This window comes from Tupaia chinensis, unplaced genomic scaffold (genome assembly GCF_000334495.1).
Source record: "Tupaia chinensis unplaced genomic scaffold, TupChi_1.0 Scaffold000340_1, whole genome shotgun sequence".
NCBI classification, from domain to species: Eukaryota; Metazoa; Chordata; class Mammalia; order Scandentia; family Tupaiidae; genus Tupaia; species Tupaia belangeri.
Window position 1 is genome coordinate 2,264,405 of NW_006159834.1, and position 18,779 is coordinate 2,283,183.

The window sequence follows — 18,779 nt, forward strand, 5'->3', positions numbered from 1 at the left end:
GTCTGGAGACGATGCAGTGTCAGCTCTTCAGGATCTTCAGGGTTGTCTGGAGACTGCACAGTGTTTCAGCTCTTCAGGCTCTTCAGTCGTCGTCTTCCTGGTCGTTGTCGTCTGGCTACTGAGGGTCAGGCATTGTGGTTATATACACTCTGGCGGCTTGTAAATGGTGGGCCCTGATTGGTTGTAAACGGTGGGCCGTGATTGGTTGCTTTTGGACCAATCATGAGGTGCCAGATATGCAAATTTGAGGGATTCTAGTGGCCAATCAGAGCAAGGTTTCGAAGGTCAGGTTTTTTGAAGGGAACCAATCATGGTAATTGTTTGCTCCCTGAGAAACCTTGGCAGACTCCCCAGTGCGCAGCCTCCCACAGCCACACTGCAATCCCTTCTCCTCCATTCCTTTCTCAGGATTTTGGGCACACACGCACACATGTCTGGCATGATTTTAAGTCACCTGGCCCAGGACTTGAACTGTGTTCATCTACATGGGAGTCCAGCTATGTAACCATTATGCCATCTGCTGGTCCCAAGGATTTTATTTTTATTTAGAATATTTTAAATTTTAAATTGACATTTATTGAGGCCAGCAGGTGGTATACTGGTTAGGGCACTGGACTCCCACATGGCTTATTGCAGTTTGAGTTCCGGACCCAGTAACTTGAAACTCATCCCAGGTACATGTGTGTGTGCATGCCCAAAATCCTGAGAGAAGAGATTGTGATGTGGCCATCCCCCAAGGGGTGATTTCTCACTTTCTCTCTCTCTGTCTCTCCGATGAGTACATGTACCTGATAGCAAAAATTTCTCCAAAAGAGAGAGAGAGAAATGATATTTATTAAATATTCAGGAAGATTTCAAATATACATTATTCTGATTATATTTTTATCCACTAAACCTCTAATGGCAATGAATTTTTCATTAAGGAAAGCATTAAAGGAATTGAAAGGAATTAAAGGAAAATAAGAAAGGAAAAAGTTTGGTATACATATTGAACTGCTTCCTTAGAAATTAAATTTGAAAATATTATGCTCATACTATATGCACATTGGTGTAAAATACATCTTTTTTTGTTACATGCGTTATCACAAACTTTGATGATAGATAATGGCTTCCAACCAGATGGGACTGAGTCCATGAGCCTTGCAGACCTTCCATTTCCAGCCTTCCAGGCTGTCCCTAGCACACAGCCTGTGGAACTTCTCTCTTTCATCTGTGTTCCTCTTCTTTCTGTATTTTGATTTTATTGCTCTACTTAGAATCATTAGCTTCTTTAGTGCACCTTAATTTTGTTTATTATTTGGAAAAGGAGCTCATTGGCCAATACCAATCCCCTTTCTTTACAGTAATTTTCTAATTTTCTTCAATGAGCATATATTATTTTTGTGGTACAAAGTTTTGAGGGCTTAAAAAAATCCCTCAAATTCCAGAAAAGACTACAAAGAAAAGCAAGAACCTTGGGACCAGGTTCCAAAAAAAGGCAGTAGAAAAATGTTTTGTAGCAGAAAAAATGACAAGGAGGAAAGTAGAGATTTATAACTCTGTATTCTCTATCAGCTAGCACTTAATTGATCCTAATGAAGGAGTGAGAGAATAATGAAGGAGTAGGAAAACCCAAGTCATTACTTTTTAACTGTTTTCATCCTGATGCTAGATAATTTTTAGATGAATACTTTGCAGCTTTGTTTTGCTTTGTCTCTCACCTGCCTCAGAAAGAAGGTAGAAGGTGCTAAGAATTTCTCCAATGTCTATTTTATAGGGATATGCCAAATAAAAATGTGAATCCTAAAAGCTAATAACAAAAAGAAAAATTCATATAGTGCTTAAGGGACCAAATAATAGCAATATGTGTGCATGTGAGTTATGACATAATGTGAGCTCTATACATGAAGTTCGGTGATAATTTTGCAAAAGAAAAGATTGGTATTAGATTTGTTTCATCTAAAATACTTCACAGAGGAGTAAATAGTGAACAGACCTTGAAGTGGAAGACAATTGTCTGAGAGAAGATAGAGAGGGTTGTTCTGCAGATGAAGAGGAGTACCGCTCTGTTTAAAGGCACAGGAATGAGCTTGGCATGAGGGACATTTTTGAGTCCTCTATAATTGGAGAAGGAGATGATAGAGAAATAGATAAAATTGGGCACCTCGTGTAGAGGGCATTGAACTTTGATGTGATTCCTTAGTTTACAAGGAGCCAGAGTTAGTTCTGAAAGATACAATAACTTTGATATTTTAACAATAATGAGTAGATAGAAAAGTGTGATATATTGAAATTCAGAGTGGGTTGCCTTTGTGGCTAACACTCTGAATTTCAATGGTGATTAAGGTAGCATGGCTGACCCTGGTGGTTAAGGTAGCATGGCTGACCCTGTGGTTTGAGTCCCCAGACCCAGTGTCTTGAGGAACACAATGGGCATGTGTGAATGAATGCCACAAGTTTTCAAACCGCAGGAGTCTAACTGCACAGATGACCACATGAGATCCAATGCCTTCTCCACCATGCCACCTGCTGGCCCAAAATTTAAACTTTTAAGACACAGTATACATTGTAGAAGGCTCTATAGTTGTCTGTGACTGTCCAATAGTTTTAAAGATATAATAATATTTCAGTTTTCATTAGAGTCACATGTTGCTTAATGACAGCCCCTGATCTATTCCAGCCCTGCTCTCGCAGTCCTGTCTCCCCAGGGATGATGGCTTTCAGCAGGCACCTGCTCAGGAACCTGGTGGAGCCATACTTGTCCAGGTCCCTGGTAATCGGCCTGCCGCCTGCTGATGTGTCATGGCCCTGGAAGCACCTATGACCTGGCTCCAACACTGACTGACTATAGTTCTAGAGATAGTCTTGTCATCTGGGCATCTCGCAGGAACCACACTTGTCTATGCTCCCAGTAATAGGCCTGTCAACTGCGTACCCTGCAGTAGTCACATGGCACTGCTCCAGCCCTGCATGAGTGCAATAGCAACATCAGATCCAGCAGTCTTCAGACTCAGCAGAAGGTCTTTTCTCTGCTGACATCAGTCCATAAAGACAGGAAATGCTGTTTACATCTTCGAAGGCACAGACATCAACGTAAGACATGTGTTATCATGAGGTATCAGGTAAAAAGTTGACACCACCAAAAAACAAACAAACAAACAAAAAAACCCAAACCAAAATTACAAAAAACCTAATAAAGCTCGAGAAAAGACTACAAAGAAAAGCAAGAACCTTGGGACAGTGTTCAGAAACCAACCTCAAAGAAATGGAGATTTACAAATTTCCTGGTAAAGAACTTCTAAAAATATGTATTATTTATAATGAAATTTCTAAAAAGTTTATTCCTTTATTTTTCCATGAAAGACAGAGAAAGAGAGAGACAGCACCCCCACCAGGGCCTTGACACTGGGACTCACCCTTGGCCTCAGCCAGCTGCAGATTGTGGGCACACATGCACCTCAGGGAGATTTCTGGATTTGAACCCATTCTGCCTGCTCTTATCCTTACTATGGTAGAGTTTCCAAATACTCAATTTAAAGAGTCCTATGACTCATCTCACCAACAATCTCATAGGAAAAATTTAGAGAAATTTCTGCTATGCAGTGACCTTCAGCAGTACATCATGGTGGTGGTGGTGGGGGGTAAGTGAGAGGGTGAAATTTCTGAGGGCTTTCTTAAGGTTGATAATAGGGCTGTGGATATAACCCAGCAATTCTGACTTTAAATGGTATTTCAGTCCCTTTTTTTATACAAGGGTAATTCTCACCACACTGCACTTAAGTAAATGACGATAGGGTTCATTTGGTTTGATAAAGTTTGAACATAACAAATTGATTAAAATCTTACTTGTAGACATTTCTCCAGGGTCAGTGAATGATTCTTCTCTCTGCTATTTAAATTCATACATCCTTAAAGCTCATGTTCAAAATTTACCTTTCTAAGTTTATTAAAAAGATTTTAAGTACTTTATCCAAGTCTACCCAACAGATTCTGGGAACAGTTATGTCTTTTTTCTTTTTTTTAATGAATCACTTTATTTCTTAGAAATGTTACAAAATAATTAAATTTTGGAGTGAAAGTAAAACTCCGAAGAAGCGATATCATGCAATTAGAGCGATTATAATTGGTGGTAATCTCTGCTTCTCCTCTGTGTCAGGAGCATTAGCATTTGCAGGAACAGAAAGGTTATATAGTTCATTTCTGTTCACATGTTTTACTTTAATCTGCTGAGATGCACATTTTTGCATAAAACCAATGTCAAAGTGGTCTTGAAAATCCAAGCATCAAAAGCAAAAGTCTACTTTTTTGATAGCAAAGAGAAAGAAATGCACCTCACATCAAATATTAATCAAATTTAACTACCTGGAGACACACTGTAATGATTTTGTGAAAGCTAGTCCTTGATCCAAGTGTGAATGGATGTATTCATACTTCCGCATTGTTGCTGAGATGATAATTTGTATCTTTATTTATTAGAAACAGGAACATCTTTAGGGAAAGCAGTACTTGAACAGTCATTACACAACACACATTTAGTCTAGAACTGCTTATCTAGGAGGCAAATTTAAGAATTATGTGGGTTGGAAATCCTTTCAAGGTGTAGTGTCCGCCTTGCTGTTACAGGGGAATTCAGCAAGAAGGCCAAATGTGGGAGAAAAGGCTTTGAGGTAGACAGATGCTATTTATTAATAATACATTAATTCACTCATATATTCACTCACTGATTAAAACATATTTAGTGATTGGGAGTAGCAGATGGCATGATGGTTTTGTCGCTGGGCTCCTACATGTTGACCATAGTTCAAGTCCTGGATCCAGTGGCTTAAAACTCAGTTCTGGCACATGAGTGTACATGGCCAAAGTCCCGAGAGGAGAATGGAGAAGGCATTGTGTCATGGCCATCCCCTCAGGGGATGATTTCTCGTTTTCTTTCTCTCTCTGTCTTTCCAGTGAGTGCACACACCTTATAGCAAAAACCTCTATTAAAAAAAAAGTATTTAGTAATCACTTACTGTGTGTAAAGACACTTTCCGTCACTGAAAATATATTGATGAGCAAAACAGGCTTTCTGAACACTTAAGGAACTTGCATTCGTGATCTCAAACAAATAAAAGCTTCTTTAATTCCAAGCGTAACAACTGTTTAATTCCAAGGAAACAGTTCACAAAGGTAAGAGCTGTGCATTCTGTGAGTATATTGTAGGAGACCCGACCAGAGTAATGGAGTCAAGGAAGATTTGAGATATGAAAGATGAGTAATAATTAGAGAATAAAGTCAACAATCCATAGGTTAAAAAAATTTTTTTAAGTTTATTTCTTCTATGAGACAAAGAGAAAGAGAGGGAGAGAGAGACAGGTTCTCTCAACGGGGTCTTTATGCCACGATCTATCCCGAGCTACAGCCAGCCTGGATCATGAGCATGCATGGTGTACCCAACATGTGCAGAGACAACTCTAGATGCGAACCTGGGACCTTCTGGTGTGGGTTTAGCATCACCAAGTGTTGTGTCACCACTTGTAGGGGAGAGCCCCAAATCTGAGAGGACTCTTGACTGTAATGTTTATCAGTTCCGAAGAACATACCCAGAGGTCCAGCAGAGGAAGATGTGCATTTACCCCCTAGGATAGGATGCTCTGCTGATGGCCAGGTGGAGAATGATTATATATGGTCAGATCAAAGCGTACACACATCCACCTATAAGATCTGCACAGGCTCCCTGTCTCCCAGGCAGGGGTCTGGTTCCTACTAACATTGCTTGAGGACGATAAGGTTATGGATTAGCAGAGTCACCAGAGCTGGTACATTAATTTAGTGCCTCTGATATTGGGGTGCAGATGTGGTAGAGGGGTTCCTACCCCCAGAACAGTCCTGGCCAAGAGCTAATTCCATGAGGTAGGGAATGGTCTTGAGGTGTTCATGAGGCCCAGTGGACGAGAAGTTGGGTCTCAGGGAGTCAGGGTGAAGAGGGAGGTAGGAGAGCTCAAAGAATGAACACTACAATCCCCACTTCTTCTGGCCTTCACAAAGCTTTTCATAGAAACAGTCCAATATTCTGGATAGTATCTGAAGTAAATTACTTTTTTTATAGCTCAAATGTCTTTTTTATAGATCAGATGTCTAAAAGATTATTGGTTGCCTATCCATATTGATTTTCTCTTTATTCCTTGCTAATAGAACTTGTAAGGGGAGAGCCCCAAATCTGAGAGAACTCTACCTATAATGTTTATCAGTTCCAAAGAACACACCCAGAGGTCCAGAAGAGGAAGACCTGGGTTTACTTCCTAGGATAGGATGCTAGTAATAAAAAATGTGAGTTTACTTCCTAGGATGGGATGACAGTAATAAAAAAAAATACTTTTTTATACTTTAAATGTCTTTTTTGCAGTTCAAATGTCTAAAAGGAGATTATTGTCTACCCATCTTTGTTTTCTCTTTATTCCTTGCTAATATTACACAATTTTATTTAGAGAACAGTGGTTGTACCCAGGTGAAACAACTGCTGTTTTCCAGGTTCCTCTATACTTATTGGGAGTTTAGTTGAAACAGTTTCAACCAATGCGAAGAGTTAGTGAAGAGGGAGGTAGGAGAGCTCAAAGAATGAACACTACAATCCCCACTTCTTCTGGCCTTCACAAAGCTTTTCATAGAAACAGTCCAATATTCTGGATAGTATCTGAAGTAAATTACTTTTTTTATAGCTCAAATGTCTTTTTTATAGATCAGATGTCTAAAAGATTATTGGTTGCCTATCCATATTGATTTTCTCTTTATTCCTTGCTAATAGAACTTGTAAGGGGAGAGCCCCAAATCTGAGAGAACTCTACCTATAATGTTTATCAGTTCCAAAGAACACACCCAGAGGTCCAGAAGAGGAAGACCTGGGTTTACTTCCTAGGATAGGATGCTAGTAATAAAAAATGTGAGTTTACTTCCTAGGATGGGATGACAGTAATAAAAAAAAATACTTTTTTATACTTTAAATGTCTTTTTTGCAGTTCAAATGTCTAAAAGGAGATTATTGTCTACCCATCTTTGTTTTCTCTTTATTCCTTGCTAATATTACACAATTTTATTTAGAGAACAGTGGTTGTACCCAGGTGAAACAACTGCTGTTTTCCAGGTTCCTCTATACTTATTGGGAGTTTAGTTGAAACAGTTTCAACCAATGCGAAGAGTTACTAGATTGAATGTTCAGGAAAGTTTCTCAGAGAAGCTGTTTTAGCTATTAAATACAATTGTTTCCCTTTTCCTTCCTCATTTCTGCAATGAGAATATTATGACGGGATTTATGGTCAATGCCTTGAGAATATAAGGATGAGGGTCACAGTCTAAATACAGTACTGCAGGAAACAGGAAGGGGCCTAGGTTTCTAATGATATTTTGGAGTCCCTAACCGCGTAAATTCCCATTTGTGCTAATTTGAAAGAAAATAAGAGAGAAATTAATCTGCAAACTTAGAAATAGAATCTTATCTGAGGGAAACTTGTTTTTCTTCTTATCAAATAATTTTACCTCCTTGCCCTTATATTGATGAAGAACGTAATATTGATAAATGTCCAAGTTACTATGGCATATTTGTTTTAATATACTATTTATGCTTAGGTGTTTATTGCTAACAATAGCAATAGAAGAATTCAAAGCTTGGGACATCACTTCTAGCTAGGGTGATCAAGAATGCTTCACAGAGTTACAGCTAACTGGGTTTTACAGTTGTAAAGTTGTCTGCAAATTGAAGAAAAGGCTTTGAGTACCAAAGAGAGTTTTCTGAATATTTTTTCCCTGGGCACTAGGGAACATTGACAACTTATGGCCGGTTTACATGACATTTTAGCACAATACTAACTTGGCTACTAGCGGCAGTTGGTTTGGGACTAGAAAACCTGAAGATAAAGTAGGTAGTTAGTATGTTTATTGAGTTTTTAAAGTAAGTATCTTCGAGCCCATACCAGGATCTCTTTGGTAGTAAAGGAAAGAAAGATGTATGGTGAGCAAAGTTACAATGGATATAATGGCAATTTTTAGGTATGGGGGAGAAAGGTGAAAAAAGTACAAGCCAGCTCTGTATTTTCAGGCCTGGCTAAATAAGGCATTACAGAAAGTAGGTGCGAAGGACAGATGTTGGCATAGTTGGGGGTAAGGGTCTAAGATAATGTTTTACTTTAAGGCTGTTATCTGAGGATAATGAAGTGGAAATATCCAGCAAACAACAAGAAATTTGTGATTCATATGTGACTTGTATAAAATGTTATGCTGCAGAAAATAGGTGAGGTCGATGGTTTTATTACCAACATGATTTTGTCTATTCTTTCCTGAGCCTTGGAATATTGTGGGATAGCTGACAATACTAGTTCTTTTCATAAAACACATTAGCATAAAGGATGCATGTATATGTGCCAAAAGAGTATGGAAAATAAAGTCAATATTTTCTGCTCTTGCTTATCGCAATTAACATTATAATTTCATATCTATATTTAAATATAATTTAAATTCCTTCTAGAAGAAGACATTCTTTTTAAAGTATGTATTTCCAGAGGCAAATGTTTATAATGATGAATATTATGGATGCTGAAAAATGGCAAGGACATGTTGGTAATTATAATTTGCAATATTCAAAACCAAGATAATTTGATTATCATCTAAAATGTCTTTCTTCTCTGTAAAGCCAAAATTAAGCAACTTGGATAGCATATTGGTAAATTGCTTTAATCAAAGTTTTCTGCAGATTCAGGCAAACCTCACTACATTTATAACCTATACATTTTTTCACCATATCTATTTAGTTAAAGATTTTGATTGAAAGTTTTGATTGAAAGTTTGAAGTCTTAAGGCACTTCACTGATAAGATAAGCTTCATTTTAAGAGAAGTTCTAAACAACTTTTATAACTATATATTTTTAAATAATTTTTTAGACTAGATTATACCTAGCTGTTAAATAATAGCAAGAAAAATTGCAAGTTACCCCAAGTCATAATTAATTTTAGCTCAAATCATAGTGAGTGATTTTTAATAAATGATACACACACACACACCACTAGAAATAGAAGTGAAAGAACATTTATTTCATAACTTGAGAGATGAAGAAGTATTCTGAGTTAATATCCTAGAACTGCACCTTAGTGTCTTGAATGGATTTGTCATGTCGCCATTGTTATTAGACCGGTTGTGTATGGTTGCAGTCTTCCTTTTCATGAGAGTTTGTCTGAGCACGGACGAGATTCCGTTCTGCCTTTCTGGCTCTGCTCATGCCTTCGTGTGGCCTTTCTGAGTTTTTGGTTGAAAGCCTGGAGGTCTGTTTCTTCTCCTCTCCCTAAATTCTACCTTTTGAATATATTCAACTTTATTCTTTCACTTCCTGGCCCCCATTCAAATCCAAAATATGGTAACCTAGTGAGGGAGGAGCCTGTACTTGTTGCCAGCAACGGCTTCAGTGTGGCTTCTAGGCAGCTCTACGTCACAAAGCTTTCAGTTTTTCCAGCCTATACCTCTGTCTTCATGCCTGTTCAGACCACATACTCTATAGTAAAAAAAAAAAAAAAAAAAATCAACGATAAGTTGGGCCCTCTAGCTTTTATTATCTCATGATAGATTATGTGACTTTCAAAATTCCACTCATTCCTCTCTCCTTCAGAACAATTGATGATAAACCATCTCTAGCTATTACCCAAATCTGTCAAATGTCCTTAGGGAAGAAAACAGTTTGTAATTTTAATTTACATAGGAATTCTCTGTTATTTAGTGCCTAAAATTCTCTTTCACAATTCTCTGATTTTTTTAAAGCTATCATTTGAAAATTTTACCATTTTTGAAAATTAATGCAGAGGTAGCAATGGTTTACAAATACTTAGTCATTGGTATTAGTTCAGGAGCAGCTATTTTGGTTCTAGATAAAATATATTAAGACAAAAAGTCAGTTTAGAAATAAACAAGTCACTGTCGCTCAATATTTTCAAAAGCTTAAATTAACCAGAATAATATAATAATTTAAATTTACATGCATAACTACATATTTGTAAAGCAAATGTTTTTATCACTACTAAAAGAAAGGGAAAAATTCAGAAGTAAAGATAAAACTAATTCATCTGTTTAGGTAGATCTATTCTAGCTTTAAGGTCACCTTGTTGTGTTACATATCTTGTAGAAGTGAGAAACAGGATCAATAACAAATATCTATAGTGAAAAGAAGGACACTTTATAGATCCTAGAAGCAATATGCAAACATATTGGAATAGATAGCAACCTTTAAAAGAAAAACATACAGAGTTGCTATATTGTCTAAAATATCTGGTTTTCAACCAAAACTTACTAAATACACAAATAGCAGGTAATCATGACCTTTACTCAGGGAAAAAAAATACTTCAAAAGAGCTGTTACAACATTAAAAAAAATTTTTTTTAGAGAGATTTTTGCTATAAGGTGTGTGTGCTCGCCAGAGAGACATAAAAAGTGAGAAATCACCCCCTATCCCCAGGAGGGATGGCCTTGTTGCAATCCCTTCTCCCCCATTCTTCTCTCGAGATTTTGGGCATGTGTGCACATTTGCCTGTGTGAGTTTCAAGCCACTGGGTCCAGGACTTGAACCACAGTAGGCCATGTGGGAGTGCAGTGACACAACCATTATGCCATCTGCTGGTCCCTAATGGAACTTATTTTTAAATAATTAAAGAAAAATGCTTATGGTGTGAACCAATAGAGAATCTTAATGTGTAATTGAAAGTGAGCAAGCTAACTCACTTTCGCAAAAGAATTCTAAAGTTATGAAATACAATGCTGTAAATAAAAATTTACCACTGCACAAAGTCAATTTGAAGTGGCAGAGACAATCAGTGAGCTAAAAGATAGGTCACTAGATATTGAATCTGAAAAACAGAGAAACAAAGATGGAATGAAATAAGTAGTTTCTGAGACTTGTGGGGCAATGTCAAGTATTCGAACATATGGGTAATGGGACTCCACGAGGGAGACATGAGAAAGAAAGGGGAAGAAAAAAATATTTGAAGTCATAATCCCTGAAACCTTTTAAAGTTTAATGAAAACAATTCATCTCTGGGTCGAAGAAGCTCAATGAACTTGAAGTAGGATAAATATAAAGACAGTCTGCACTTAGACACAGCATAGTGAAACCGGTGAAAGTTAGAGACAAAGAGAACATTCTGGAAGCAATGAGAAAAAGACAACTTATTCCACACAATGTAAACAGTATGATTAGCTGGCTTAACTGGGGATTTAACAGAAACAGTGGAGACTAGTAACTAGTGAAATGATGTATCAACATGCTGAGGGAAGTAAATGTCAAACAAAAATTCTATATTCAGTGAATCTATCATTTAAACATGAATGTTAGAGAAAGACATTTCCAGATTGTTTGCAATAGCATAGTAAAGGCAAACTTAATTCTGATACTAAAACTCAAATTAAGTCTTTACTTACAGTGTGTCACAGCATGGGAATTACAGAGGTCAAATGTGCTCTTCTTTGCTTGGACTGAAGGATTTCATATTTGGTGTTTGGTGATCAGAGTTGTGAAAGATCAGAGCATACATGTAGTTTTGCACGTTTAAGGTCAGAAGGTGTATGAAATATCATGGGTCAGAATGGCAGGGGGCATTGCATGGAATTGAAAAAAATCCTAAATTTTTTGATAAAACTGGGAGGCGGTCTCTGGAGTTACGGGTCAGTCAGGCTTGGGTTGTAAGTGGGTTAGTAATGCAGGATTGCCACGCATGGGGAATCTTACAGGGACTTGGACTTGGCAGGGTTGGATAAAATCACAAAGTATACGATGTGATTTTTTCCTAAAATATAGGTAGGCTGACCTACCGTCCTTTGAAGTTGCTTGCAACCAGTGCAATTAAAAAAAAAATAAAAAAAAGAATTATTTTATTGTTATTTTAAAAATTTGACCAGAGAGGGACAGAGCATGTGTGTGTGTGTGTGTGTGTGTGTGTGTGAGAGAGAGAGAGAGAGAGAGAGAGAGAGAGAGAGAGAGAGAAAGAAAGAAAGTGAGAAAGCAAAAAGCAAGCTGCCAGGTCCAGGACTCGAACCACGGTTGACCATGTGGGGGTCCAGCGCCCTTAACTACCATGCCAATTGCCAGCCCTTTTTAAAAAATTTTTAATTGCCTTGGACACTATCTTCATGTGATTCTTAATAACCTAATACTTTTTGTTTTTGTTTTGTTTTGTTTGAGGCTTAAAGTACTAGAGGCTTCTTTTTAAATATCCAATTGCTGAGGCCAGCAGTCACCCACATGACTGGCTGTGGTTTGAGTCCCGGACCTGGCAGGTTGAGACTCATTCTGGGGGTGTGTATAGGAGTGCCCAGAATCCCAGAAGAACGGAGGAAAAAGAGATTGCAGTGTGGCCATCCCTCTGGAGGGTGATGTCTTACTTTTCCTATTACTGTCTCTCTTTCTGTCTCTCTGGCAAACGGATGTGTCCTATAGCAAAAACTTAAAAAAAAAAAATTCCAATTGCCATCTCTCTTCAGATAAGGAAGAGATAACACTGAGGTTCCATGAAGTCCCATTCCTAGTAAGGGTAATATGCTAATGATGAAAGTGATAGCAGTGAAAGCAAACTCTAGTACTCCTGTGAGTCACATACCAGTCTAAGGAGTTTTACATGCATTAAGCACAGTTCTATGATTCTTTAACCATTTTTATGTAGGAGCCTGGTTTTCCAGAAGAGGAAAATCAGGGTATTTTAGACTCACCTTTAGTTTTCATTGATGTATCTTTTATTTCATCAGACTTTTTCCCTGAGTTTCTAATTGCCTCTTTTATTTTGTTCTCCTACAGTTGTTTCTGGGAACGGGTCATGGCTGCCAGTACTGGAAGGAAATTTTTAATGTTTTGTGTTTCTTCGAATAACTGGCTGCCAATTCAAGGGCTGGCATTTAAGCCTATAATCTAGATACATGTCCTAGCTGAAAAATGAGAACAGGAAAATGAGAATTGACATGTCTAGCTTTTGTGTTATGATTCAGATTCTCCTACATAATGTGGAGTTCCCAAACATGGAATAGGATTCAAAAACTAGGGAAGAGGGGAGGAAAATACATAAGAAATGTCTGCTAAATCCACCATTTACGTGCCTTTTTTATTTTCTGTGATGTATGAATGATTGCCAACAGAGAGATGATGATTTTACCTACATGAACCATTTTTTTCCTTGACATGGCGTCCAATATATTTAGGATACCATATATAGATATTGTTTAAGTTATTGCTACTAGTAAGAGTTTCAGATTTGTCTTACTAGTCATTAGCCTAGGGTATTTACTTGAAATATTAATCTCTTGGTCAGATAAAATGAGAATTGGACATGCGTAAGAAGAGGTCAGGGACATCAATAAAGGAGACAAGCAGGAATAAGTTCTCAGAGGAGCATAAATATGCTGTAGAGAGGGATGGCCATGAACGAGGGGAAGAAGGATATATTCAGCTGATAGGAGAGCTAATGAATCTATTGAATTTAAGCTAATTTGTTTGATGAACTTCCCTCGGCAGCAACACACTGTTGTTAAAGTAACTTGATCAAGGATGTGGTCTCTTTGCTTTGCTTTAAGGCGCGGTCCATGTGTGGCAGTAGCTAAGTACTGGACGGCCAAGGGTTCAGTGGTGACTCCAGGCCGGGTGTTAAGAAAAGCGGGAACAATGATAGCTCCTGATAAGAGAATTGAAATGTATGGTAGGCGCAGTCAAGGTCTTTACAGACTCTACTGGGTACGTGTAGTGTACTCATGGTTTCTTTGTACTTTTTCTTCCCACTTTGCTTCCACATTCCTCAGAGACAGCTTCAAGGGATATGCATGTCATGGAAAACTGCCACTGTCACTCGTCTTCAGCCTACCCTTCGTGATATATACTCTTGAGCAGGCAAGAGAAAATAGCTGCTGGCAGTTCTTCGTTGACTTACCCTTCGTGACTCTTAGTGTTAGACACTGCATGCAACCAGAAATGTGGGGTTTCATGTGAGAATCTCCTACCCCAGTCATGCTCAATACTCTTACCATATTTAGTGATTCTTTGGAAGCAGAAGCCAATGCTGCCATATGCTTGAGAGCTTTCATATTGATAATAAGGGACAAGAAAAGGTATATTGAAAAGTATGGCTTCTAGAGGGACTTTAAAAGCATTTCTCAAAATCCAGATTTGTTTGACTTATTTGAAGCTTTAAAATATTTCATCATTGGGACCAGCAGGTGGCGTGGTGATTAAGGTGCTTTCTCACGGCATACTGTGGTTCGAGTCCCAGAACTGGTGGCTTTCCTTCTCACTTTACTCTCTCTCTCTCTCTCTGTCTCTTTTTGGTCAAGTTAAAAATAAATAAATAAAATAAATGCAGTTAGATAAAAAAAATTTCCTCCTTGGCTGAAGCCCAGATTATCTAGTCTCATTCTTTGCACTGGAATTTGCTTTTCTCAAATAGTAATATTAGTTTCACAATTCTATAGAATCTGGTACTAATCTAAGTATATGTTTTACTTGTTTTAACTCACTTACTCCCCATAATATCCCAATGATATAAATACTGTCGCTCTGAGCACTTTTCAGATGAGGAAACTGCCTTACAGAGTTTCAGTGCTTGCCTTAGGACACGTCACTCATAAGCAGAGATATTTGAAACCTGGGAAGTTTAGCACTGGAGTCCATACCATTCTCTCCTGCCTCTCAGAAAATTATTAAAATGGAAAAGTTTTGGGGCCAACAGATGGCATGGTAGTTAAGGTGCTGGGTCCCACGTGTTCAACTCCATCGTTCAAATCCTGGACTAATGGCATGAAAAAATATGTCAGGCATATGTGAGTTCAAAAATCCTGAGAGGAGAATGGAGAGGGGTTGTGGTGTGGCTGTCTCCCCTGGCAGGGGGATGAGGAGGGGGTTCTCACTTTCTCTCTATGGCAAACACATACACCCTATGGCCCAAAACCAACCAAACAGAAAGACTTGAAAGTTTGGGTTTTATACATAATGTAGATGAACATATTTAAAATAAATATGTTATTTTAAAATAATTTAAAATGAAGAAAATGAATTTCAAAATGTTTTCATTTCGCTAAAGGTTTAAGGCATTAATGGTATAATAAATAGATGGCATTTATATTTAATTTAGTTTAGAATTATTATTGTAGTCATTAGTATCTATGTTGGCTTATGTTGATTAGAAATGTTAACATAACTGCTGATCATGGAAAGAGCCATAGATGATGAAAGGGGAAGTCTTTTAACTTAATTGGAATCTATTACAAATGAAATAAGCTGCCTTATGTTGTAGAAAAAGTATGCTCACATAGAACAGTAAAGCAGGAATAGTTTTGCTGCTCATGAAAACAAATAATCATTGCTCATTCCTGTGCGAAATTTGATTTTAATTATTAAGTGTGAATATAAGAGTTTAATCTATAGCAGTAGGACTATTTTTTGAAAGAATATGGTCCTCTAAGGCTGGCCCCATAGCCTAGTGATAAGGTACCTGGATTCCACATGGCTGACCGAGGTTTGAATCCTGCCCAGTGGCTTGAAAAATATGTTGAGCGTGTGTATATGCATGCCCCAAATCCCAACAGAATGGAGCAATGAAGACGGGATTGTGGCATGACCATGCCCCGGTGGGAACTGCTTTCTTCCTTTCTCTTTCTCTGTCTTTTTCCTGTGTCTCTGGTGAGTACACACACCCTTTGGTGATGAAAAAATAAAAACAGGAAATAATATGACCCTATATTTCATAATTCTGTTTATTTTAATTTAATTGACAAGTGAATTTGCATTTTTGTTAGGAGGGCATAGATTTATGGATCCTCTTTATAGTTTCTATCTTTAATAATTAATTTTTAAAGTTTTTTTTATTTTTCTACTTAGAACATTGCTTACTATGAATCTATATCTGATATCTTGGATATTTTCTATAGAAGATATATTTATGCTCATCCATTAAAATGTTTTACAGGTGATTCCAGCACCAGGCAGCTATGATGTTCAAAAATCATATGAGATGTCCCAAGTTAAACATAAGTACATGCCACCTCGTAGTTCAGTGGCTAAAAGAAAACATGCCTCTTTTCTTAGTGCAGCTCCTCGATACCTGGAAAAAGTGACTGACGATGGGCCAGGTAAGTCTAGATTGGTCTTTTAAAGCTGTGGGGAAAAAAAAATTCTAAGTTTTCCATATTAACATAGAAAATTGGAGGGTCATCCTGTAGCCTGGTGGTTAAGGTGGCTGAATCCCATATGACTGTGTGATTCGAGACCGAGACCCAGCAGCTTGAAAAATGTATCAGGTGTGTATGCTTGCGTGTCCCAGATTCTGAAAAGTCAGAGAAAGGGAGAAGGCATGGCCTGATGACCATGCCTTCTCCCTTTCTCTGACAAACACATGTGCCTCCAGCGGGGGGCGGGAGGGGGGCAAAAGCTTGGAATAAAAGGGTTTCTTCATCCTGTTTCATTTTTTTCCTTCATGTTTTTATAAAGATTCATTACAACCGTTTAGTTGTTTCGTGGTATTACTTTCGTAAAATATTATTGAAAATGATCGTTCCTATTATCTATCTAGTTTTTCTGTGTAAAATAACATACTAACTGATTACTCTTCATAATCAGGGAACATTATTATATTCATTTTTAGGCCAAGAAAGCTATTACTATGTAATAGGTGAGCCAATTCCAATATTAGAAATCAAATTCATTTTGGGAATTCTATACACATGAATGCTTACCTTTCTATGTTGTTGCTTTTAAAAAATAATTATGTATGTTAATTTATTTATTATTATGTATTCTATTTGATCAGAGAGAGGGAGAGAGAAAGTGAGAAAGCAAACTGCCAGGTCTGGGACTCAAACTAGTCAGCCATGTGAGGATACAGTTTTCACCATGTCACCTACCGGCCTCTATTATTGCTTTCTTTCTTTTTTTTTTTTTTTTTTTTGCACTTAGGAGTTCCATGTTGGGCTCATCTTTTCCCACAAATCAAAACACTGCTTACATCTTATAAAATATTTCACATTACCAACAACAACAACAAAGTAATAAAGATTTTCTAAAAATACAGGCTGGAATTGCTTAGAAAATTTCTCTTAAAATAATAATTGTGATCGCTTTTTTTTTCCTCTGAAATTTTTTTTATTAATTTACATTCATTCCCTGAGCATCATCACAACATTCTAAATGTGGTTTCCCATCTAGAATATACTGCATAGTGGCTTAATAATGCATGTTATCATCCATAATATTCCATTTCTACTTTCATATATATGTTTTTTACCCCATGTCTAGCCCTCTGCCCTATTCCACTCTCTTATTACACTATCTCTGCTGTCTACAGTTGTCTTCAATTCCTTTTCCCCCAACATTTCGTTGATCACACAATATCATAAGTAATCTAACTACTTTCAATAGCAAGATCAGCCGATGGTTTCAAGAAAAGCAGTTTTGAACTGGTAAGGATATTTCTTTGAAACTTAAAGCCTAGAAACAGGTTAGTATTCTGTTCAAATAGTCGGAACATGAATCTATTGATAGCTGAAGACAGGACAAAAATCCTTAAAACCGGACAACAAAGCTTAGAAGAAAAGCAGCAATATTTTAGTCAAGTCGTAGAATACTGTTTCATCAGTTCAGTCTCATGTACTTAATCTTTCTTCTGTATCTGTTGAGGTTCGATGTTCCAGATTGAAATCTGGGATGTAATACTCAACTCCAGCTTTTGGCCCTACAATTAAGTTGCCCATTTTCTTAGTTTCTGAACTCTTATTTCTGTGTGTCTGCATTTAATTTTACTGACATAGCACTCCCTTAAGAACTTCTTGGAGATCCGGTCTGGTGCTGGTAAATTCTTTCAGGTTTTGTTTATCTGGGAAAGTTCGTGTCTTTTCTTCCCAAATGAACGATAACCTTGCTGGGTACAGAATTCTCGGTTGAAATTGCTTTTCCCTTAATACTTTGAATACATTTTCCCATTCTCTCCTCACTCGCATTGTTTCCGATGAGAGGTCTGCCGTTAGTCTGATGGGATACCCTTTGTAGGTAACTTGCCTTTTTTCTCTTGCCAATCTTAGTATCTTGTCTTTGTCTGTGGTTTTGGTCAATCTGGCTATAATGTGTCTTGGAGAAGATCTTCTTGGGTTGATTCTATTTGGGGTCCTCTGTATTTCTTGGGATATTATTGCTTTCTTGAGAAAATAAAAATAATTCCCAATCCTCTGCCTCAGCTCTGGAGTAGCCTGGACCATATTTGTGCCACTAAGTGTGGCCTTTAAGTTGGACTTGGCGTGGAACCTGTGCCTCCCACATGGTCCAGGCTGGGGACCCACAGTGTTGTAGCAGCATGCACCACCAAGATTGAATTTTAGTTTTTTATTGTCCTTTAGAATCAAACTTTGTTTTTTATAGTCTTTTAGAATCAGACATGTTGACAGGTTTAAAGATCCATTTAGGTTGAAATTTAACTCTACCTATTTTCTTTTTCTTCTCTTATATTATTGCACAGTTGTGATTTTTGTCAGGTTTAGCTTTGTTATAAAGAAGAAGTCAAAGTCCTTTAGTGCGTCCCTGATCACACTCAATATTAGTCACCCAGAAACTGTGTAGAGAAATTTGTTCTTGGAAGTTCTAGTTCCATCACCATCACCAAGCACAATTAATCAAATAACAAGTATCCTTGTCAGACTATGTTGAACTTTATGTTTTCTGAAATTCTTTTGGTTGTTCTTTCTGTCTTTACGGTCCTCTGCATAAACAGTCTTGTACATGGAATGCATAGTAAGTGTTTCAGTTAAGTGTCAGTATTGCCACTATGACTT

General features: G+C 37.5%; 1 protein-coding gene across 1 annotated transcript in view; it reads left to right on the top strand.

Moving 5' to 3' along the window:
• Positions 1-18,779, top strand: part of STPG2 (sperm tail PG-rich repeat containing 2) — a 404,777-nt gene that overhangs the window by 138,966 nt on the left and 247,032 nt on the right. The window contains exon 11 of the mRNA XM_006152182.1: positions 15,929-16,091. Within this exon, the coding sequence (XP_006152244.1) occupies positions 15,929-16,091 (163 nt within the window). The remainder of the gene's footprint in view (positions 1-15,928; positions 16,092-18,779) is intronic.